Source organism: Labrus bergylta, chromosome 5 (assembly GCF_963930695.1).
Source record: "Labrus bergylta chromosome 5, fLabBer1.1, whole genome shotgun sequence".
Lineage (NCBI taxonomy): Eukaryota > Metazoa > Chordata > Actinopteri > Labriformes > Labridae > Labrus > Labrus bergylta.
In genome coordinates, this window is record NC_089199.1 from 14,985,046 (window position 1) to 15,003,694 (window position 18,649).

General features: G+C 40.0%; 2 protein-coding genes and 1 long non-coding RNA gene across 6 annotated transcripts; 1 reads left to right on the plus strand and 2 right to left on the minus strand.

Moving 5' to 3' along the window:
* Nucleotides 1-25: 25 nt before the first annotated feature.
* c1galt1lb (core 1 synthase, glycoprotein-N-acetylgalactosamine 3-beta-galactosyltransferase 1, like b) lies at nt 26-8,474 on the minus strand. 2 transcript variants are annotated; one of them, XM_065954958.1, is made up of 5 exons: nt 7,953-8,474; nt 7,527-7,794; nt 6,479-7,143; nt 5,815-6,116; nt 26-154 (listed from the first exon to the last, which is right to left on the minus strand). In XM_065954958.1, exons 2-4 carry the CDS (start codon nt 7,747-7,749, stop codon nt 5,823-5,825), a joined length of 1,182 nt encoding a protein of 393 aa, XP_065811030.1. In that variant the 5' UTR covers nt 7,750-7,794; nt 7,953-8,474; the 3' UTR covers nt 26-154; nt 5,815-5,822. The 2 variants fall into 2 exon arrangements, with proteins under 2 accessions (XP_065811030.1, XP_020502515.1); XM_020646859.3 differs by lacking the exon at nt 26-154 and having other exon boundaries at nt 2,626-6,116.
* Nucleotides 8,475-8,496: 22 nt separating this feature from the next.
* On the plus strand, nt 8,497-12,846 carry LOC114920971 (uncharacterized). The gene is made up of 2 exons (XR_003809262.2): nt 8,497-8,611; nt 12,272-12,846. It is a non-coding gene; the product is annotated as an uncharacterized lncRNA (long non-coding RNA).
* os9 (OS9 endoplasmic reticulum lectin) lies at nt 9,510-18,308 on the minus strand. Of its 3 annotated transcripts, none has more exons than XM_020646833.3 (15): nt 18,114-18,307; nt 17,515-17,697; nt 15,388-15,451; nt 15,217-15,293; nt 14,570-14,668; nt 14,205-14,406; nt 13,780-13,935; nt 13,552-13,667; nt 13,309-13,360; nt 12,992-13,074; nt 12,702-12,905; nt 12,398-12,599; nt 11,804-11,971; nt 11,167-11,276; nt 9,510-10,820 (listed from the first exon to the last, which is right to left on the minus strand). In XM_020646833.3, exons 1-15 carry the CDS (start codon nt 18,261-18,263, stop codon nt 10,683-10,685), a joined length of 2,004 nt encoding a protein of 667 aa, XP_020502489.3. In that variant the 5' UTR covers nt 18,264-18,307; the 3' UTR covers nt 9,510-10,682. The 3 variants fall into 3 exon arrangements, with proteins under 3 accessions (XP_020502489.3, XP_020502488.3, XP_065811025.1); XM_020646832.3 differs by having other exon boundaries at nt 13,300-13,360; XM_065954953.1 differs by lacking the exon at nt 11,804-11,971 and having other exon boundaries at nt 13,300-13,360; nt 18,114-18,308.
* Between the last annotated feature and the right edge of the window lie 341 nt (nt 18,309-18,649).

Genomic DNA, 18,649 nt, shown 5'->3' on the forward strand with positions numbered 1-18,649 from the left:
GTGTGTGTGTGTGTGTGTGTGTGTGTGTGTGTGTGTGTGTGTGTGTGTGTACACCAGGTCGGGGATACATGTGTGATGTTTGGCTCCTGTTTCCTCTCTCTCCCTTCACTATTGGACAGGTAAAACGCTGGTCCGACACACATAATATTGGTGGCTAGGGAGAGATTAAAAATGTGCATTAGAGGTGTAGCAATAAAATCTAATGCTAACTTTAAAGATTTACTTTATTGATCCCCCATTGGGGTAAATTTCTTTGTTACAACAGCTCAAAAACAGTAGTATAATTAGTAAAAATAGCAAAAAGTTGAAAAACAAATATATTTTCATTAATTAAATAAAGCAAGAAATGATAATAGAGACTAGGCATATACTATAAACACTTTCACTTGTGGAAAGACAGAGGACAGTTCTTATTAAAAGACACACACAGTGTGTAGAATTACTGATTGTGATTGTGAACATTATTAGAGTCAGGTGGTAGTACTGTTGAACAGTCTGACTGCAGATGATATGAGCGACCTGCGGTAGCGCTCAGTCTTGCAGGGTGGGTGTCTGAGTCTGCTGCTGAAGGAGCTGCTCAGAGCCCCCACAGTGTCATGCAGGGGGTGAGAGGGGTTGTCCATGATGGATGTCAGCTTCACTAACATCCTCCTCTCACCCACCTCCTCTACAGAGTCCAGAGGACAGTCCAAGACAGAACTGGCCCTCCTGACCAGTCTGTTCAGTCTCTTCTTGTCTCTCTCTGTGCTCCCTCCTCTCCAGCAGACCACTGCATAGAAAAGTGCAGATGCCACCACAGTGTCATAAAAAGTCTGTATCAGAGTCCTGCACACTCCAAAGGACCTCAGTCGCCTCAGCAGGTGAAGTCGACTTTGGACTTTCTTGTACAGGACGTCTGTGTTGTGTGACCAGTCCAGTTTATTGTTGAGGTGAACACCCAGGTATTTGTATGTCTCCACCATCTCAGTGTCCAAGCCCTGGATGTTCACCGGTGCAGTCTGGGGTGAGTCCTGCGGAAGTCAATCACCATCTCCTTTGTCTTGCTGGCGTTGAGCTGAAGGTGGTTGAGCTCACTCCAGTCGACAAAGTCCATGATGACCTGCCTGTACTCCTGTTCGCTCCCCTTAGACACACACCCCACGATGGCTGTGTCATCTGAGAACTTCTGCATGTGGCAGCTCCCAGAGTTGTAACTGAAGTCTGAGTTATACAGGGTGAAGAGAACAGGGGAGAGAACTGTCCCCTGCGGGACACTTTCAAAATTATGGTTCCAATTTATCATGGCCTGCAGATTTTGTTGTGTCCAGGAGCCTAAGGGCTTTGGGTACATCAGATACTGTGATAGGAATCAAATTAAAAGACTGACTTGATGGAACTTCAGACACTACAGAATTTGACGTCAATTGAGTGGGGTTCAAGGACTCAAATAAATAACCAGAAGCTGTAAAATGTTCACTAAAACAACCAAGCATTTCAGTCTGTCACAGATTGTTTGGGAGCCAGTGACAATGCATGGAGGAAGCTCTAAGATTTTATTGTTTTCAGATAAAGATCTGATAGAGTTCCAAAATTTGGATGGATTATTTTGATTTTTTGAGGTTTGCGAAAGGACATGTTCGGCTTTGGCTTTTTTGATTTTCATTGTTCATGCATTGCGCAATCGCCTGAAGATCAGCCAGTCAGGGTTTTGGTTTGTTTTTCTGGCTCATGCCTATGCAAGGTTACGCTCATGCAGCAGAGTAGACAAATCCGGAGTGACCCATGCATTGCTCCGACATTTGACTCTGTAGCTCTTAAGAGCTTATTCACAATATTGTTAAAACCCTCATAAAAGAAGTTCCAGGCAATCTCAACATCCGTAAAGAGATATATTTTTACCCAACCAAAGTGAAATAAGTCATGGAAGAACCCCTGTTCCGAGAAATGTTTCATGTAACATTTAACTATGACGCACGGCCTGGTTTTAGCTATTTTAGTATTCCTAACAGTTGCAACTACACCGTGGTCACTGATGTCATTTGCAAATATTGAGGCAGTGGTGTATTTATGAGGGGCATTTGTGATCATTTTCTTGTATTATTGACTGAAAAAACAGATTGACATTTGTTTTAAATGTTGAAAAACACCACTTTGATAATCATGACTGTGTTGAATTGGGCTACTAGGTATTTGGTGCTTATCAGTTCATGTTATCATTTAGCTAGGCCTAATATCAATCACAGATTTTTTTGTAATTATCTGTGCACTACACAGATGGGATGTACCCTCAGACTGCTCAGAGGATGAAGTAGAGTGAACACATGCCAGTGCTTTATATCCTCTTTATATAGAGCATACAGGCTACAGTATTCTCCCACATCACTTCTCAGATCTTCCTCCTCTCTTCTCTGATGAGCAGTAAGAGCTTTGGAGTAGTCGGGCCTGCACAGCCTTGACACGGGCCTTCAATCTTATTAAATGATCACAGCTGTTATATCATCTAGAGAAATATGTTTCAAGTTATGTAATGAAAAAATGGAAGCCATATTAAACCATGTATAAATACTTACAAAGTCTTTTGTACGGTCACTTGAAAATGTTCTGACATAACTATGCAATATCAGTTAAACAAATTTAAAACAAATGTACAATAAAATACTTTATTTATAGTGATCAAAGTACCATTCAGTGAAAACAATGCTGCACACCAATAATGTGTGCTCACATACTCACACAAACTCATTTACACACTCAAGGGTATTGACTGAATTGACATTGATAGGAACATAAATATACTTCAATATAAATACACACTGTACACCTTTCCCTTTAATAAAATTAGAATGGGCTTGTGAGGACTTGGTGTGTTTATCTCTAGAATAAGAAACCACTTTTAGGAGTTTTGGGCCTCAGAACTTTTATGCGCAGCTTGTAAGAATCAGCAGTCATTTGCAAACTAAAACGTTCAACCACTGAATCCTGTCAGATGTCTAAAGCTGGTTTCTTGTATTTGGTAATTACTAGATCTTTCACAATATTAGTTCTCTGTTTGGTTACAAAGTAGGTTTCAACAATGTTTAAGTATACATAATATAATAGCAACAAAAGAAAAAGCTCTGACCCACACATTCTTCTAAAATCAAACATGATAGTAAATAAAATATCAGAAAATCTCTTCTTCTGATTAAAATAAAAACACCACAAACCCACTATCCACTGGCTGTCCCAGAGCTAAGATTTAAAACATGGAAGGGTTCAGTATAGTTTAAGCTGATCTGAAAGCATCCATCTCCTTAAGGTGAAGTCACAGTGCAAAGTCATCCATGTAGCAGGAGGCTCATTTAGTCTCAGTTCAGAAGGCACAAGCTAAAAGTCATCTGATGCAGGGAGCTGTGAAGTGTGTGTGCCAGGGCCTTTACTTCCAGGAGATTGTGTTTTATTACAAACGTGTCCTATTACTGGGTGTGTCAGTAAATACTCTAACACTGGAGTACTGTGATGTGTTGTAAACTGTATTTAGTTTCAAAACACTTAAAAGCACAGGGCCGAGTCCAGCTGCCGCTGCCCTGAGGACCACCGCCTCCACACATGGGGCCCGCATCACAACCTCTATAGGCTATCAGCGCCCCAACAAGGCGATTTTTATTCTTTTGCTTGGACTTCACAAAAAGCATGATAAAATTAGATAAAAGAAATGGAATATACTGCCTTGCATAGAATGGACTGAATGGTAAGCCCCCTGCATCATGACAAGAAATCTATCACCACAGTCTGGAATTAATAAGCCCTACTAATGATCAGAGGCATATTCAAATGAACAAAAAGATGGAGAACAGAGAGACTAATGAGAGATACAAAGATTCACTTCATTATTGCCAAGATAGAAAGTAGACTAACAGTTATGGGTCTGTCTTAAATCCTGTATCACATCTTGAGAAAATCTTTGGCTTAAATGATCTTGTAGGTTTTAAGGATAAATGTTAAGTTAAATGTATTAATAACATTTCCTATTCTCCTGGCACTGGTTTAAGGCTGCAAGATCATGTCTTAAATTTAGAGTCAGAACAATCGTTAGATTTGAATGCTTTTTTTGTACTTTCAGAAAAAAACATTAATTCAATTGGTGTGTTCAAATAGTTTGACAAATACTCAGGACAGGAAGCAACAGAAGCCAAACATGACATAGGACATGGCCGAATGCAACAGTGAACTCGTAGTGTTTGACTAGTATTAGAAATACTAGTTATTTGGGTTTTAGGAAGTCCTACCAGGGTTTTTTTTAGACATTTCTATCAATTTTTAACTCATGGAGAAATTATTAGTTGATGAATTAGTAAAGAAAAAATAATCTGCAGCTGAATTTGTTCTGAAATCTGGTAATGAAAACGTATAACTCTAAAAATCTGAAAAGATTGCTTACGTATAAGATTCTTGATTTTAAAAAGAAAAATCTCAGAGCAATCACAGCAAACAACAAATAAAGAAGGATTTATTCTTGAACTGTATATTGACTTTGAAATGACACTAGCCTGCATCAGGATATTCCTTTTAAACTCTGCACTAATCCTGTTTGGAAGAGGCGATCAGAGACAGACCAACAGGTTAAGCAGTGTGCACATGACAAGTGTTGACTTATTGCACAAGTTGAGGCACTTTGACTTAGAATGATCTAATTCAGAAAAAAAAAACCTCCAGATCAGAGATCCAGCTGTATCTTGGCTGTTTTAATCCAACAGTTTTTAATCACCTCAATGTAAATAAACTGGGTCTCATTGTCCTATGAGGCACATAGTTGTCCATATCCACTTTCACAACAGCAATGCACACCTCACAGTTTCCCCATGTTGTCCAGGTGGGGCAAATGTATGAACTCTAATGGTTAAATCTATTCACTTCCACTTTATCCTTCCGGCCCACTAGAAAAATAACACTGTAGCAATAAATGTGTATATAGTCTGTGTGAGCAGGTTTGATGATTGTCTGGAACATTTAGTGAAACGGAGTGGGCAGGGAGTGATGAGTCAAAACAATCGACAGATCTGAATGCTTTTTTTGCACTGTCACAAAAACATTATTAACATTGAGCAGAGTTTCACGGCTTTATTCTCTAAGCTACTCCCCTCAGTTGCCTGTATTTTTGTTTTCCACTGTTGTATTTGCTTGCTGAAATTACTTATACATGTTGTAGTTATGTTACCATGGAAAAGGTCACCATAATGGAACACTCCTCTTCCTCCTGCATGTGATACTCCACGACGCCCCCTTATCTAAACCAAACCGAGTCTTTTGAGTTGAGTGAGCGAGGCCAACAAAAAAAAAATCACCTGTTGTAAGGTTCATCAGTGAAAAGAAAGTTCCTGAAAGTCCTGAAATAATATAGAAAACGTCAAGAGTTCATGAGTGAAACGGGCTTATGTGTGAATGAAACAAAAGAACTCTAGAAAGTTACATCGCTTTGCAGGGTGGTCCATCAAGTTTGGTGGGTTTGACATAGTTTAAAAATACTTTTTTAAAAACCTGTTAAATCAATTTTGTCAGATTTGTAGAAAACTTAGTTCTTATAGAAAATTGATACTTTAAAAAAAAGTGCTTCACTTATTTTCAAATGACTGAAGCTAACAGAAAGCAGTTCCCACCTTTTTAAAGAAGACACTGTCTTATAGCTAAACCAAACAAACCTGATAATCAAGAATTAAAGTCCTGAAGGAATTCTGAAGAAAGTAGGAGTGCCTCAGCTGAGAAATACGAGTGAAATGTTTCCCTCAATGAGCCAAGAACAACAAAATGAATTAACAAACATTTAAACACTCTACCTAATAAGTTTCCTTCACACACCTTCTGATTTACCCTGATGGAGCAGCAGGAGGGTCTTTACCAGCTGCTTGAGGGGGATCTGCATTCTGTCTTTTGTCAGTCCTGGATTGATCCTCCCCATCTCCTCGCCTGTTTTCCTGAGGAGCTGGTCTGTTTTTCACTTCCACAGATTTCTCAATACCATAGCCAAGTGGAGCAGGCGGCTGGTAACGGTAATTGTATCCAAAGGCACGCAGGTGATAGGTGTAGTACTCCATTAAATACATTTGTGAAGCACCAACATAGTGGAATGACACTGAAAGGTCCGAGCAGCAGTTTGGACCCTGAGGGTGGAAAAAACAGAACATGACGTCATGCTACAAAGTACAGATTTCAAAGGGTCACATTTTATTTCACTTCCTAAGGGTTTGAATAATTATCACAGTTTCATGCCTATGAGAGAGTACATAACATAAAGCAAATAGTATCCAGTAGCAGCAGCAGCAGTGTTTCATTATAGTTAACCTTTCACTGTGGTTTAGATTGTGACTAAATTAAGAAGACTAACAAAAAGCTTGAAAAAAAAAAAAGTTTTGTAAATTTGAGCTAACAAAAAGCAAACATTATCTGATGAATATATTTACAATATTGCTTGATACCAGTTAAGGGCCTCATCAAAAGAAAACATGATGTTAACTGAACTTGCCTCTGAGATGGGATGGTAGCAGTAGCGCCAATACCAGAAGCTCTTTGGGAACTTATGTGTCAGGTGCTGCTCAGGGACAAATGGATGAAATGTCTCCCTTTGCATACTGTCTCTGGAGTCCCCAGCCAACACCCCAACTTTCTCCATGCACCGTCCCATTTCAAGATCCTCTGTAGAGGAAGTGTGAGTGCACACATTGGTTTTAAATCCTCCTACAAATCTTCGCAGAGCTTCTTTGCTCAACACATAGCCTGCACCACCACTCATGTAGCCCTGCTTTACGTAGGGCTTAAATCTTCGGCCAAAGTAAACTGGTTCCTCGGGTGTGTGGTTGGCGAGAACTAAACGCAGGTTATCTACAATAACATAGGTGTCGTCATCTGCCTTGAGGAACCAATCTGCCTCGTTGATGTGATGCTCGTAGACATAATGGAATGCCTTGATTGTTTTCCAGTACAACTGATCCCGACCCTCCTTCGTGCCTAAGCCCACCGTGGGAAAGTCGGGGTCGTCCACAGAACTCATGAAAATCACAATATTACAGTGGCGACTCCAAGTAGACTTCACATGGCGAGTCTTCTTCTCCAGGTTGCTTGGTCCAGTCATCACCCAGCAAAGAATACGGACCTTTTTGTACAGCTCATCAGCCATGCGGCCGTCTTCTCCTGATTAGGAAATACAAACATGAATATTCCCATTAAATTCTAAGCATTAAAAACACTGATACATAGTGGCAATGTTAATCAATATGCTGCCCAGGTTTGAGACCTCCTCTCCTGCATTTCATTACCCACTCTCTCTCCCTGTTTTACCACTGTATCCACTGTCCTATCCAATAAATGCAAAAAGCCCAAAATTAAATCAGACATCTAGAACAACCTTTTTGTTAGTTTCAAGATGAGTATGAAATCGGGGAAGCTGAAACTTTGACCTACTAGAACAGGTGAAAGAAGTGGTCCCATTAATCCTTACAACACACAAACCTAGTTAAGACATGCTCTGAATTATTTCAAGTGAACCTCTCAAAGACTGTTTCCATATGTCGGACCTGTATGATGAGGATGCTCCAGATTGAAAAGGGCAGACCTTTCCTTTTTCCATATCTTCATTTCTTCCTCGAGCTGTTCTTGGTCATCGCTGACTTTGTTCAGGTTTGTTCCCTGACGTGATAAAGTCCCCTCAAACCACACCTGCCGCAGGAAAACGTACAGCGTGACGGTTCCCACCACGAAACCAGCGTAGAAGGAGAATCGGAATAAGAGGGCCTTCATGCTGGACCAGTTGTCTCCAGTTTGGTCGTTTCAACTCGAAAGCGGCTGAATAAGAGAAATGGATAAACGGCATACAGGAAAGTGTCATTAAAGTGTCCCCAGTGCGGAGCTGTAAACTACACGTCCAGTCACCGTGTTGGTCAGTGTCACTATGTTACATGACGTGTGGGCTGTTCAACCAGTTGAAGGAGTGGTTTACTCACCACAGGTCCTGCAGATACCATCGCAGCGCCCTCACTCCACAGCTACTTCATTGTTAATGCAAAATATCATCTTTAAAGAGGAACCAGTTTCTCCGCTGGACGACAACTTAGCTCAGCTAGCCACACTAAACGACGCTTACGATTAAAAGGTGTATTAAAACACTGAGAGAGCAAATTAAAACACGCAAGGACATTCAACAAACAATAGCTGTACTGTCTTCATTACTTAATGGCTCTTAGCTAGACTAGTTGTCGGGACAACAGGCGTTAGCTTCCTGGCTAGTCCGTTATTCCGTCGACTCTCCTGTGCCAAGTTAGCGGTCCTTCTTGTCTCGTCAACAAAGCTACATGAACCATTACAGAGGAAGCTGATAGACAATACACACGTCGAGTGTCTGAAATAAGCACAGCACTTTATGGAGTAACACTAAGACTAAAATGTCAACATAAAAACGACGCTGTAAAAACTATTTCTAACTTATCTAGCTGCTGACTTCTTCCGCCCCCCTGACGAAAAAAAATAATAACAACTTCCGGTCAGAGATTTCAAAAGAAAAGCGCAGTGAGAGCGGGATTTAGAAAAGTGTCTTGCCCGCCATCGTATATTCAGGTGTTGCTGATTATTTAGCGTTAAGACGTCAAACTATGTCAACACTGTGGTGAGTTTGTGTGCTTTGTCGGTTGCCGTGTTTGCGTCTATCAATATTTGATTAACTCTGATGTCCGTTTTCGACGACGTCAGTCTGTGTGGTGTGGCAATACAGAAAAGGCACACCTTTTTTGAAAAATAAAAAAATCCAAAAGTGCAATTTTGATGTTTGAATACAGTAGGCTACACGTAATCTGATCTGTTAAATTATCCTGACCTATACATAACTGAAATATCGGTGCTTTAACAGCACAATGCCAGCAGCTAAGTAAATCAAGTAATGAATGCTACACGCAGTCTCACACAATCACCTGCATGTGTTAATCAACGCATAAAAGGAAACCGGCTGGGTTATGTAAAGGCACAGAAAGGAGAGTCCTATAGGCTGGGTTCCTTTTTTTATTTGTCAAAAAAATGCCAGACTGTAATGCCAAAGTTGTGTTCCAAATACAGTTATTGAGGCTAAGTCAAGATAGCCTTCCTGCTGTGGGCCTTTTAGCTGAAATGTGCTATATAAACTTGCCTTGTCTTTTGGTTGCCTGAGCCCATTGTTGTTGACCTACATAGTAACTGATAATTCAGACCTCACTAATTCTTGATGTACTGTAGTTTCCCTGTGTAGCTATGATAGACTTTATGTGAACGATTCAGAAAAATAAATCTGCCATGATGACAGAAAAAAACTGTCAAGTAGAAAAAAGCTTTCTTACTCATAAAATGTCACTTACTGGCAATTGATCATGTGCCTGTTAAGCATCATCATTCTTTACGAATGACTGATTTAATTGGAGAAACAACCAAGAAACACATCCTCACAGCTGGACTTTTTCCTGCTTATGTATATCTCAGCTCCAGGTCCTGGGAACTGGCTGTGCATGAACTAAATCAATAATTAAAAAATTCTTACAGTTTGTTTAAGTTTGTTTATGACTTAATCACACATTGAAAAGATGCTTCATGTACAACAGAGAACAGTCACATATTTATATGTGTTTACTCAGGTAACTCAAGCCCTACTCAGACTGTGCTTATGTACAACATATCATAGAAAAAAAAAAGATATTTATGCAGCAATTATGTACAAAATAACTTCCTTGTAGCCACAATATTAACAAAATTTACATTTTCAGCCCTTTAAAGTACACTTCTGAAGGATCTTTAGAAAAGTTTTTGGAGGATTTATCATTTGTAATACACTGAAGCTGACTGACATTGTAGCTTTCACTGCAAAATGCATTTAAATTGAATATAAGCAGTCCTTGTTGAAACAAAATATTTTAAAGATTGCAACCCAAGGGGAAGCTTCTTATTCAGGAAAACAATCTCTAGATATACGTCCATGAAACACCTCTAAGTATATCAAGTGGCAAAGCATGTGTACGAACACTCATGGGATCGTTGTTGCTGTTGTTTGCTGTAAATGGAGCGTGTTGGAACAGTTGAGAACTGAAATATGAACCTTTGAGTGCAAGTCCTTTGTTTTTCTTAGAGATATAATCACAGCCAAGAAAAAAAAATAGCATTTGAAAGCTCTCATCCACGAACAATGCCAAGATGTGTCAGTGCCAAGGTGTGTCACTTGGAAGGTGGGGACTGTTTTTTCTAAGACAACGTTGAGAAATAGTTCAACTGTGCACACAGAGTGCTGCTGAAAACTTCAGCACTACTCACTGTAGATGCAAATATTCAAATAAAATTAAATACCGACATAACTGTATAGAATATATCAGTATAAAAAAACATATCTTTATCACTAGGCTTTTTCTAGCCTGTCAGACTGAATCCCATTAAAACGGGGAAATGCATTAAACTCAAATTAACAGCACAAGTAAAGCTGACATGTTGTGGCTTTATTGTGCAACATACACCATTACTGGTGCCAACTAGAAACATATTGCCTATTGAAGACAACAACAAAAAATGTTCTGAATGTGCAAACAGGCCAGTGAATATTTTCTGCCTGGTTTAATAGCAGTATTTAAACATGTGGCTCTTCTTTCAACTTTGAGGCTGCACTTCAGAGTCCCCCTCTCTGCTGGTCTCCCCAGGAGTTCATTATCTCAAAATATGACTGAATGAGCTCATACGTCCACATCGTCTGAGTCAGAGGTGCTTGATGACTGTGACTCCTCCTGAGACTCTCCCCACACAAACCTATAGTTGTTTTCCAACTCCTGCTGCCTCTTTTGCTCTTTGTAAACTTCTTCTGTGCCTCCAGTCTGTAACAGTAAGTAGAAAAAAACAATATGTAAAAAAAAAACAACAATTCATCACTGTTTAATTGACTTGCTGATAAAGCTAACTGCATGTATGTAGCAGCTCCCAATGACAGATCACTGACATACACACTCATAACATAGTAAAGGTTGCTAAGCAAGAGACAAGGAAGCATTAGGAATGCAAAGCATCCATGTAATTCAGTCCTACTTGTAAATGCAGATATACAGACAAGAGCTTTTTAAGTAAGCAAACTGCTGAAGACACACACACACACAATGTATAAGTGTGTGTAACTCACAGTCAAAAGATCCAAGTGGACCCAATAAAAAGTGACGCTTTAATTACCAGCAGATTTATGAGGAGCTCTCTGAAGGACTTTGTATCTTCCTCTGTCAGCCACTGATCACCTGTCTCCTCTGCATTTTTTCGTGTCAAGATCTTTACCTCGATTTTACCTAAAGGGAAAACACAGGAAACAAGACAGGCTTTCCAGTTTAACAAGATGTATACTTCTTTGTCTCCCAGAGTAAACAAGAAACACGTTTCACCAACAAAGTAACCCGTGAAGAATGGAACAAACATAAAAGTGAATGAAAAAGAAAGAACACACATGGATTACACACATTGTGTGTCCCTTTGTCTGCTTAACTGCTGTCTGAGATTGTTGGTTTTTGACTTAGTGTTACCATGATCTTTTCGCAATTATGTTCATAAAAATAATGAGGGACTAGTTTACTGTCTGGAGACTCATTTTATCTAAATACATTTTGGATTGGTTATAAAAGCTTTGCATTAATTGCTTGCAGGATGAAGAATGTTTGCAATCATCAGTACTATTGGCATTAAACTTGCTTGAGAACAGCTAAACCCTTCAAACTCTAAATCTGACAGTAGTATGCTTTTGACAAAGATGAGAGGAGGAATAGGTTCAAGATGGAAGAGAGAAAACGCCATGAGTGTTTTGGGCACTCCCCCCTCGTACCTTCTGCCTTCAGTCCTGCTTTCTCTAGCTGTTCTTTAACCACGTCCTTTATGTGCTGCCACTGGGGATCTCCTTCGCCCATCTCCTGAACTTTCACCTCCCCATCAGGGCTGCTGCCCGTCTTATACTTAGTAATTTTGATCTTAACATGGTCGTCAGCCGCTTGGTCTGGGGTGACGAGACAAAAGAGGGACAAACAACAAAGTTCACCTCAAAACCCGTAAGCAGGGCCACAAGACGGAGGAGGCAGGAGCCAAGAATGTGTCATCTAATACATCTTACATTTGTGCAGTATCATAGACTTATAGAGATTATTGAAACTGATTTCAGCTATTTTAATTGAATTACTTTCATATTACCCACAGATACATTAATAGCAGCAGGAGAGAGGCCTCTGACTAACTGGAAAAGTACAAAGTATGAATCTGACGACATTTCTGTGGATTAACTCGTGTGAATCTTTTCTAGGATTAAAGATGTAAAGACAAACGAGGACTCTGCCAATGGACGGAAAATGAGGATGATGGAGGCGGCACAGAGTGAACACATATGAGCATGGCCACGGAGAGTGGTAGAGACAGTCTGCCCAGTTACCTGGTTGCTTCGGAGCCAAACTGGGACTTCCTCTGGCCGGGTCGCTTCCTGTCTGAACCCCCGGTGTTTGCTGCTCCGTGTCCTGGACGTCTTTCTCCTCTAATTGATCGAGCAGCTTGTCTAGGGTCGTCTCCAGTGTCTGTGTGGCCTGAGTGCGATCAAACTCTCCTTTCAGACCTTCTGTCTCTAATTCCTGCTGGGCCTAAAGCACAGAGAGAAGCATCAGAAAATGTTACACAACTATATTTCATTGTGTCAGATATGCCTCATAGCCTTTTAAAATTAACGATCTCTTGATGGCGACCTCATTAATGATGTTGTCAAACTCCTTCTGCATTTCCTCCTTTATTTCTTCAATCTTTTCTGAGGGCACGGAGAGGTCAGCCATCTCCTCGTCAAACTCCTGCAGCAGGCCGTCATCTTCATTCTTCCCTTCCTCGCCCAGCTTCTTCGGTTCCCTATTGCTTGTTGCTTTCTCTCCTTGAATTTTAGCTTGGTTTTCTGCTTTCTGGAGAGAGAAAAAAAATGCTGAATTATATATATACCAAGTGCACAAAAAAAGTATCACACGTAGCAATCATGACGAGTATTTACCTTCCTGTTACTCTCTTTCAGATGTTGGACAAATTTCATCAGGTCCGCCGGGTCAGTGATGATTTTAAAGTTGAATTTTTCAACTGAAAGACATAAATTTGCAGAGAAAAGAAGCTAGTACAACAGTGAACGACAACACGTAAGCCGAAAAGTTTGGTAATATATCACTTAGTACCCCATATGGACTTAAAACTGTTGAATTTGCAAATCATGAAACTTAACTGCCCAGACATGAGCGAGTCTAGACTCTAAAGTTCTGTCAATGTTTTATATTATGTGTGTATGTTTTATACAGCCTATAGTCATACCTTCCTCACCGTCTTCTATGACCTCATTGTCTGTAATTGAGTTATAGTCTTCATCTGGTGCCTGTAGGAGGGAGAGAGCAGGTTAGAGTTCTTAAGTTAGAAGAGAAACTGTAGACCTACTACACCCTCTAGTGTTTGGTGTAACAACAATTCTTCTGACATATAAAACTCCTGTGCCTCAAATAATGCGTATTTTGACATTTGGAAAGGATAGCAGTAGCTTATGTGATTCAAACTGGTTTCAGGTCACACCTGATCCTTCTGCTGAGATGCTGTGGTTTTTGAACTCCCTGGCTTGGTGACTCCCTCCCAGAACTCAGAATCTTCTCCTTCCTCTGACCCAGCATCCTCAAAGACATCAGTGGTTTCTGTTTAAAAAAAAAAAAAGGCACAGCATGCATGATGATATTTGATTAAGTGCCATGACAACTTAGTACAATTCTCTGAATGCCATTCTGCTCTTAGGAGTGAACAATTCACCTTCTTTTTCGGACCCATTGAAGATATCAGTGGCTGAAGGTGATGTTTCTTCTGTTGTCACTTCCACCGCTCCATCTGTCCCTTCATTAGCAGCCAGCATCTCATCAAGACTCCTCAGCTCCTCCGAGATCTGCTCCACTTTACGCTTTGTGTCCGCTGGGACCAAAACAGAAAAAGAAGAAGAAGAAGAAGAAACATAACACATTTTCATTTATTTTTCTATTAGACAGAAGAGGTCATATCACACAGCTTTTCAATAATATTATGTACTGTATTATTTACTGTCTTTATAATCCTAATATCACTGCCATACTTTTAAACTCTAGCAATATCATGTCCTTTCTCAAGAGGAACAACATTGAAGTAATGAAGTTTCATCCTCTCCAAAACTGCGTCATGGTGACCTTCACTTTTTGTCAACTCACAGACTTGAGCCTTGACGTAGTCCATGTACTGTTGGGCACTTAGCGCTGGCTGGCAGACAATCCCTTGCGGCTTGGCAGTGGATGGTGGCTTTAGGAATGGATGCTGGCAGGTGCGACCGGTGTGAACGGTCAGAACGTAGCGGCATGACTGAGGCTCATCAACACGGACAATGTAGTCACTCGCGCCTTCTTCACACACAAACTGGAAACAAACACAGAAAAGTTGTCTCGGTGTGTTCAGGCAGATGACGTTGGGAAAACATGGTATTTACACTGATTCTGTTTGGAATAACAAAACAGGAAAACCAGACAAATCAAAACAGGCAGCACAGAATACAAACACATCCTATGTTCAAATGTCTCACCCGGACTTCAGTCTCTCTTGGATTTCCATTGAGGTCGCACTTTGAGCCGTTCACATAGGACTGACTGTGGTAGCGCTTCAGTCTGTGCTGCTTGGACGCCTGCAAAATAAAAAGAACAGAAATTGATTGAACATACTCAGACAAGGAGGCCCAGTTTTAAGTAAGTGGGAATTTGATTTATTTAAAAAAAAAAGATATATCACATTTTTGTGCAGGTGGAAAAAAATCTGATCACAGAATCTAATTCACTGTAACATTTATAATTTTGAAGTTCTGAAGATTGTGTTAGTTTTATAATCTGCACGTCATTATTAAAGAGTTTCAGGTCAGGTTTGACAAACATATTTCAGTGTTCCTCTAATACTCTGTGTGTGGTTACAGAAGTTAATTGCTGTAAATATTTATCTAGTGCCTACTTAAGAACACAATGCAACCAAAGCTTAATGACTTGTAAATCTCCATTAAGTAAATATGGCGGTCATAATCTGGCCATGTTTGAAGTCATGAGCAGTTGACACAACTAACTGGAGTTGAAGAAGACACGGCTGTTGTTTAAATAAAGCATTTATGAGCTTTAGTGCAAAACATCATCACTCGTAGTTAAATCGGGAAAATCACACAGACCACAAAAATCCAAACCACTTTACCTTTGCTGTTTCATTGTTCCAATCAAATTCAGATTCGTAATAACCTAGGAAGAGTATGTCTCCTTTGATCTCGGTGTCTAAAAAGAAGACAACATGTGTCAAACACAGCTTCTGTGTCAGAGTGATTGTCATAAATACTTCAGGTTAAAAAGCATGAAGGCACTCTCCCACCTTCAAGGTGGTACTGTCTGATGTGCTGACCATGGCAGAATTCATAAGTCCACCAGTCCTTCGTCTGCAGGAAGCACCGACAGAAAACATTATTGAAACAGTTATTGTCTAAAACATTTCATGGCTATGTGTATAAAGTCAAAACAATATCACAGGTCATCCTAAAATGACCCACTATCTCAAAAAAACATTGTAGACAAGTCATTTTGTTTCTGAACAAGTAAAGCTGACTATCACTATTTGTAACCATTGACTTTCACTTATTTCTGATTATTAAACACCAGTATTTAGATCATGTCTGCTACTATCTCAGAGCAGAAACAAGACTAGAGGCTGCTCTGGGTTCCTTAAACAATGATACTACATGTCTTCCCTTCGGAGATTATTAAGGTGAATTGATCTTAATGCAGCTAATCTCACATCAAATACCACTTAGTAAGAGGTTAAGGCAATAAACAATAGCCACATAAGGTTGATACATTGGGCATTTTATTGTTAGACACCAACTCTTTACTTTTCCCAGAAGATTCCTTGTTAAGTTTTAAAAAGCTCTTGCTCATCCATACATTAACATCCGAGAGACAGGCAATGAGAGGGGGAGACGGAAATATATAATAGACTGTGGTCGGCATAAAAATGATGATTGATGTTGTGCTATGTTATGATGTTTCCAAGTGGAAGCATGCATAGTGAAAATAAAATAGGTCCAAGAATGCTTTCTTGAGGGATACTGTAATTAAAACCAAGTTTCTCTGACACACGAGCACCGAGGCTGACATAAAACTGTCTCTTAAAAAGATCTGAGCTGAACCAGGCAAAAACATGATCAGTTACACTTTAGATCACAGCCCCCTGTGTACAACATAATGCCTCTAAAAGTACAGAGTACTTACAGCATACCAGTGTAGTATGTGTCAGCGCTTACATGAAGGTCCAAGGGAACACTCCATTCGATCTGCAGAGTCCCTCTGTACCTTTAAGAAAAAGCTAAAGACCCAGCTTTTTCATGAATACCTACTAACTTAATGATGATGGTCTCCATATTATTGATGATGATGATGGTAATGACGATGGTTTTTGTTTGATAACGATGACTTATAAGATGGTTTCTATACTGATTAGAGCTCTCAAGAACTGCCGTCAATGTTGTGCTTTGCCTCTGGTCACTTCCTGTCAGCACCTGTGTGTCCAATCGGACAGCAAAGCTGATCGTTTGCTCTTACTGACTGTAAGTGCCATTTTTGCATTAATAAGTTTGATTATTATTGTTTTGAATTATGATTTGCTAGAGCATAGCAGATGATATGTTTGTGTTTATCTTGGGAATATTTACTGAGATTATTCCTATTTTATTTTGAAGGTTTGTTGTGATTCTGTAAGACTTCCGTAGTCGTGATCAGGAGAAAGGAAGTGAAGTGTATTGTTATGTGTTACGCTGTCTAAGTAAAATAAACGAGTGACGGCGGAGCAACACGGTAGTTTTACCGTGGACACATGGGAACATGTTTGAAGCCAACTCAACGCGTAAAACAGTGTAATGTCGTCACTATAGAGTGGTTAAGAAAGAACTAAGTTTAAGAACAGAAAGATTTACTAAGAAGACCGAAGAAACCACTACACTGACATTGTTCCCTTTTTTCTAGATCCTTGCTTGTTTTGTACCTACTCTCTGATGTACGTCGCTTTGGATAAAAGCATCTGCTGAGTGAATTGTAGAATTGTAGGACACGTCATTTCTAAATATTAGACACCTCTTTCATATGGGCTTGAACTTCGTGGAGAGCTGCACAACGGTCACAAGGTGAGTGACCATTATCAACATTTGTTTCTGATAAGAGGTCAGCTCAGTCTTGGAATGGCTTAGAGCGTGTTTTCTGTTACACAAAACTTCTGTATCAGAGAAGGTGTAATGCTGGTAACTTAGGTTTCTCAACTTGAGAAATGACTCTCAATAAACTTTCAGTTCCCCATTTTGCTGAATTCTGGACTAGAGAGAATGTTTAGTAGTCATTTTGAAATGACTCACAGGAAAAACATTTCAAAAGCAACACAAATTATAATAACCCCCAACCCTACCCAATAGGCGTGTAATGAATTCATCACTCTGATAGGCTGTTGAGAACTAACCTTCACCAGACACTGGTTACTGTGCATTGGACTTAGTAGATCTGGGATATCAGGCCCGTTGTACCCTGGTGATTCAGGCTCAGATGCAGGATCCTGATGAAAGCGGACAGCCATGGCTGGAAGTCGACACTCGTACAGCTGCTTGTACTTATTGGAAACCATCATAACCTCCTCTGTCTTGGTCTGAAAGAGAGACACAGTCAAGACCACTACAGCATATTTCAGTGTAACAATGTCCAATTGATCAGAGTGCTAGATTGTTTAAAGCTAATTGAAAGCCTGGTTTTGAGAATCAATGTGTGGTTGGTCATCACCATAAACAATATAAAGAATATGCAAGTAGCACAGGTGAAGGTGAGGAGTTTAGTTGTGTGACAGCTGTCAACAGTGACTGCTGCGTAAGTCACTTTCCCATCAACCCTTCATTACGTGATTTGAAAACATATAGTACGTTTTAAATTACGTTTGACATAAAGCTAAGATACCGACTTATCTTTGCTCCAGTCACATTTAAGAGCAGATACTTATCGCTATGTTACAGAAGCTTACTTTCTAGCTACCAAGCTAACAGTTAGCTTCCCCCGAACACCCTCACTCACCTGGCCTAAGATGACGGGATCGGGAAGAATTTGAATACCATATTTCATCTCGTTCAGCTCCTCTAAATTCAGGAAGGCCGGGACACAAAGGGGACATGTCAACAAGAAAACGCACAATCTTTTTAGCCACCGTACCAAGGAAGCAGCCATGATTGACTCAGTCTTCAGTAACCCCCATTTGTGTCTGACAGCAACAAAACATAGACAGCCTGACATGGTAGCAGCTGATTGGTCGATACGGGAACAGCTTCTCTGTCATTGGCTATTTTCTTCCTCTAGTTTTGGGGTATGTTGGTTTCTGATTCCGTCACAGAGTGGATGGGCGGTAACTGATATCAACATCATAAATCCTTATAAGACACCGCGCATGTCAGCTGTATGCGTGTACCTCTCCACAAAATAAACTCACACATCGTGAAAAGACTGAAGATGCGTTGACCAGTTGGTGAGGCGTCTCAAATTGGCCAATTTAGTATGATGTGGTTAATTTTTTTGTTAAATTTGGTCAAACTCACATTATACAAGTCTGACAATAA

Coding starts and splice junctions, on each gene's coding strand:
- c1galt1lb (XM_065954958.1), bottom strand. CDS start 7,749: ATGAAGGCCCTCTTATTCCGATTCTCCTTCTACGCTGGTTTCGTGGTG. Junction 7,144..7,526: donor GGAGCATCCTCATCATACAG/GTCCGACATATG, acceptor TTTCCTAATCAG/GAGAAGACGGCCGCATGGCT. Junction 6,117..6,478: donor GCTACCATCCCATCTCAGAG/GCAAGTTCAGTT, acceptor TTCCACCCTCAG/GGTCCAAACTGCTGCTCGGA.
- os9 (XM_020646832.3), bottom strand. CDS start 18,263: ATGGCTGCTTCCTTGGTACGGTGGCTAAAAAGATTGTGCGTTTTCTTG. Junction 13,936..14,204: donor CTACGTCAAGGCTCAAGTCT/GTGAGTTGACAA, acceptor TTTTGGTCCCAG/CGGACACAAAGCGTAAAGTG. Junction 11,277..11,803: donor AGCAGGACTGAAGGCAGAAG/GTACGAGGGGGG, acceptor TTTTCCCTTTAG/GTAAAATCGAGGTAAAGATC.